The following is a 3,373-nucleotide window of genomic DNA, read 5'->3' as shown; positions in this document are numbered from 1 at the left end:
ATATGTCCTGTATTATGTTGATGAATTGCCCTTCTTATGTAGGAGATCCTGGATAGACAGGGAGAACAATGTGGAACAAAACTCAAAATCATTTGGGAAAAAAAAGGGGGTGGGGTGGGACCAGGTTTGCTAGCCCAATGGAACCTGGTGCAACCACTGAGACTATGGCCCCTAGCTGCCCTTCAGGTCTGGAATTGAACGCACGCCTGTGGCTTCCAGCCAAACAGTGGACAGGCTTATGAGTTGAACATTTACCTGAGGTAGGTACACTCCTTGGAGAGAACAAGCATGAGAGAAAGAAGGGCTGTTTTTGCACAAGGAGACAGCTCAGGGGGCAGGAATCTATGAAGGGATGGACACAGGGAAGAGGTAACTGTTGGGAGGAAGTGGGAGGGGAGATGTTTCATTGTTGTAAATTGTGGTCAATGTCTTGAGACAAAGTGTTTGTGAACTGCTGTATGGAAAGTGAATTTGTTCTGTAAATTTTCACCCAAATCTTAATAAAAAAAAAAATTAAAAAAAAAAAAAAAAAAGAATTGCCCTTCTATTCCTATTTTTCTGAGAATTTTTATCAGGAATGGATGCTGCATTTTATCAACTGCCCTTTTTGCATCGATTGATATGGTCATGTAATTCTTTTCCTTTATTATGTGATGGATGACGTTGATTGTTTTTCTAATGTCGAACCTTCCTTGCATACCTGGTATGAATCCCACTTTGTCATATTGTATTCTTGTTTTGATAGGTTGTTGAAGTCTGTTGGCTAGGGTTTTGTTGAAAAATTTTGTGTCTATATTCATGAGGGATGTTGGTCTGTTGTTTTCCTTTTTAGTGATGTCTTTTACTGGTTTGGGTAGCAAGGTTATGTTTGCTTCATGAAATGAATTTGGGAGGATTCCATTCTTTTCTATGTTCTTAGAATAGTTTTAATAGGATTGGTGTCGGTTCTTCTCTGAATGTTTGGTAGAATTCTCAAGTGAACCTGTCTGGCCCAGAACTTTTTTTTGTTGGTAGTTTTTTATGACTTGTTTAGTTTCTTCTTTTGTTATGGTTCTGTTCAGATTTTTCACCTCAGTCTGTGTTAATTTAGGTAAGTAGTATATTTCTAGAAATCTGCCTATTTCTTTAGATTTTCAAGTTTGATGCAGTTCAGTTCTTCATAGTATCCTGGTATCCTTTCTATTTCAGTTGATTGTGTTGTAACGTCGACTAATTTGTTTCTTACTCATATTACTTGTATTTTTCCCTCTTTTCCTTTAAGTTTGCCATGGTTTGTTAATTTTATTAATCTTCAAAAAACCAATTTCTAATCTCCTTGATTTTTTTTCTACTGTCTCTTTGTTTTCTGTTTATTTCTGCTCAGATCTTTATTATTGCTCTTCTTGTGACTGTAGGCTTTTTTTGCTTCTCTTTTTCTAATAACTGGAGATGTTGGGTTATGGTATTGATTTTGGCTCTTCTTTTTTGATGTGTTAAATTTCTTTTAAATGTAACAGATAATCTAATTATATTTCCATATTTTCCTAACTACCACTAACACATCAATTTTTAAAAAAAAAAATGTATAAATTCACAAAGTAAGACAAAAGAACAGAATACTGATTAAGAAACTAAGAAAATCATGAGCTCACCCCAAAAGTTCAACAGTCAAGGGTTCTGGAAAGTGAAAACAGACAAAGATACAGGTAAAAGAATTATAAAATTATGAAATAACACTTCTGAAACTGAATGACAGACGTCTCTGAAGCCAAAACAGGAAAACAAAAGTCTGCAAAAGGAACGGAAAAAAGACCCTCACCCAAGTGCATCAGTGAAATTTCAAAGCCTGAGAGTGAAGTAAAGATCCTATAAAACTTCCAGAGAGAAACAAAAACAAGTCACATATTACAGATTCCTTTTTATGTGACATATTTTTTTTTTCCTCTGGAAGGCTTTTCCCCCCACCATGTAACCACCACTTGTCTGTCAGTTTGTTTTACTGTGGTGACTTGCGTGTTGCTATGCCACCAGTATTAAAAATACCAGTAGGGTCAGCCATGATGGACAGGTTTCAGCAGAGCTTCTAGATTAAGACAAATTTGGGGAGAGGGTCGGGCCATCTACTTCTGAAAAAACTGACCGCTTTATGAATAGCAGTGAAACATTGTCTGATACAGTGCTGGAAGGTGAGCCCCTCAGGTTGGAAGATGCTCAAAATACGACTGGGAAAGAGCTGCCTCATCAAAGTAGAATAAACCATAATGACATGGATTGGGTAAAGATGTGGTGATAGAATACTCATTAGGAATTAAAACTTAATTACTATTCTGAAGTGTAATAAAATAAAAAGCCAAGGGCTACTATACCAGTGCAGAAAAACAAACCCACTGCCACAAAGTCTATTCTGATTCATAGTGTCCATACAGGGCAAAGCCGAATTGCCCTCTAGGGTTTTGTAGGCTGTAAATCTTTGTGGAAGCAGACTGCCACATCTTTCTCCTGTGGAGTGGCTGGTAAGTTCAAATGGCCAACCTACTGGTTAGTAGCCAAGCACTTAACCACCGTGCCACCAAATGCTATAAATATGATCATACCTCATTAAAAGAAAAATGGGAACTTGTTTTTTAATTTTCAAGTGGTAAATTCTTTTTAAAAAATTACATGGTATTATCCATTTGATTAATTTTTTTGTGCCTTGTGTATATGTGTGTGTATTTTCCTTATTTTTGGTGTTTTCATTTCCCACTTGGTTATAAAACTGATTATGCAACAAAACAAACAGAGTAATAACAGTTGAATTTGTTGATTAGAAGGAGCTTTTATTGGTGCTGTTGTTGAGGCATTGGGCTATTAATCAGAAGATCAGTGGTTCAAACTCACCAGCTGCTCTGCATGAAAAAGGTGAGGCAGCCTGCTTCCATAAAGATTTGCAGCCTTAGAAACCCTATGTGGGTCACTATGAGTTGGAATTGATTTGATGACAGTGAGTTTACTTTATGTTTTTAATTCATAAAGTATGTCATTAATTTTGGGTGTCCTTTTTGTCTTTTTCATTAATTAATTAAGATTTGGAGGAAGATTGACAGAGTAAATTCACTTTCCATACAGCAGTTCACATATACTTTGTCTCATGACATTGACCACAGTTTACCACAATGCAACTGCTCCCCTCCCACTTCCTCCCCATAGTTACCTCCTCCCAATGTCCATCCCTCCATACACTCCTGCTCCCTGAGCTATCTCTCTATGCATAAGCACCCCTTCTTTCTCCCATGATTGTTCTCTCCTAGGAGTCTATCTACTTGAGGTAAATGTTCAACTCATATGCCTGTCTTTTGTTTGGCTGGAAACCACAGGTGTGGGTTCAATTCCAGACCTGAAGGGCAGCTAGGGG

The 3,373-nt window shown here is 37.3% G+C and overlaps 1 protein-coding gene across 1 annotated transcript in view; it reads left to right on the top strand.

The window, feature by feature from the left end:
- The first annotated feature begins 1,728 nt into the window (after positions 1–1,728).
- NAA15 (N-alpha-acetyltransferase 15, NatA auxiliary subunit) overlaps positions 1,729–3,373 on the top strand; it is a 69,927-nt gene continuing 68,282 nt past the window's right edge. The window contains exon 1 of the mRNA XM_042780989.1: positions 1,729–1,836. Within this exon, the coding sequence (XP_042636923.1) occupies positions 1,729–1,836 (108 nt within the window). The remainder of the gene's footprint in view (positions 1,837–3,373) is intronic.

This window comes from Orycteropus afer, unplaced genomic scaffold (genome assembly GCF_000298275.1).
Source record: "Orycteropus afer afer isolate SDZICR_OR568_19922 unplaced genomic scaffold, OryAfe1.0 scaffold00076, whole genome shotgun sequence".
Classification (NCBI taxonomy): domain Eukaryota; kingdom Metazoa; phylum Chordata; class Mammalia; order Tubulidentata; family Orycteropodidae; genus Orycteropus; species Orycteropus afer.
This window is presented reverse-complemented; position numbering and strand designations above follow the sequence as displayed.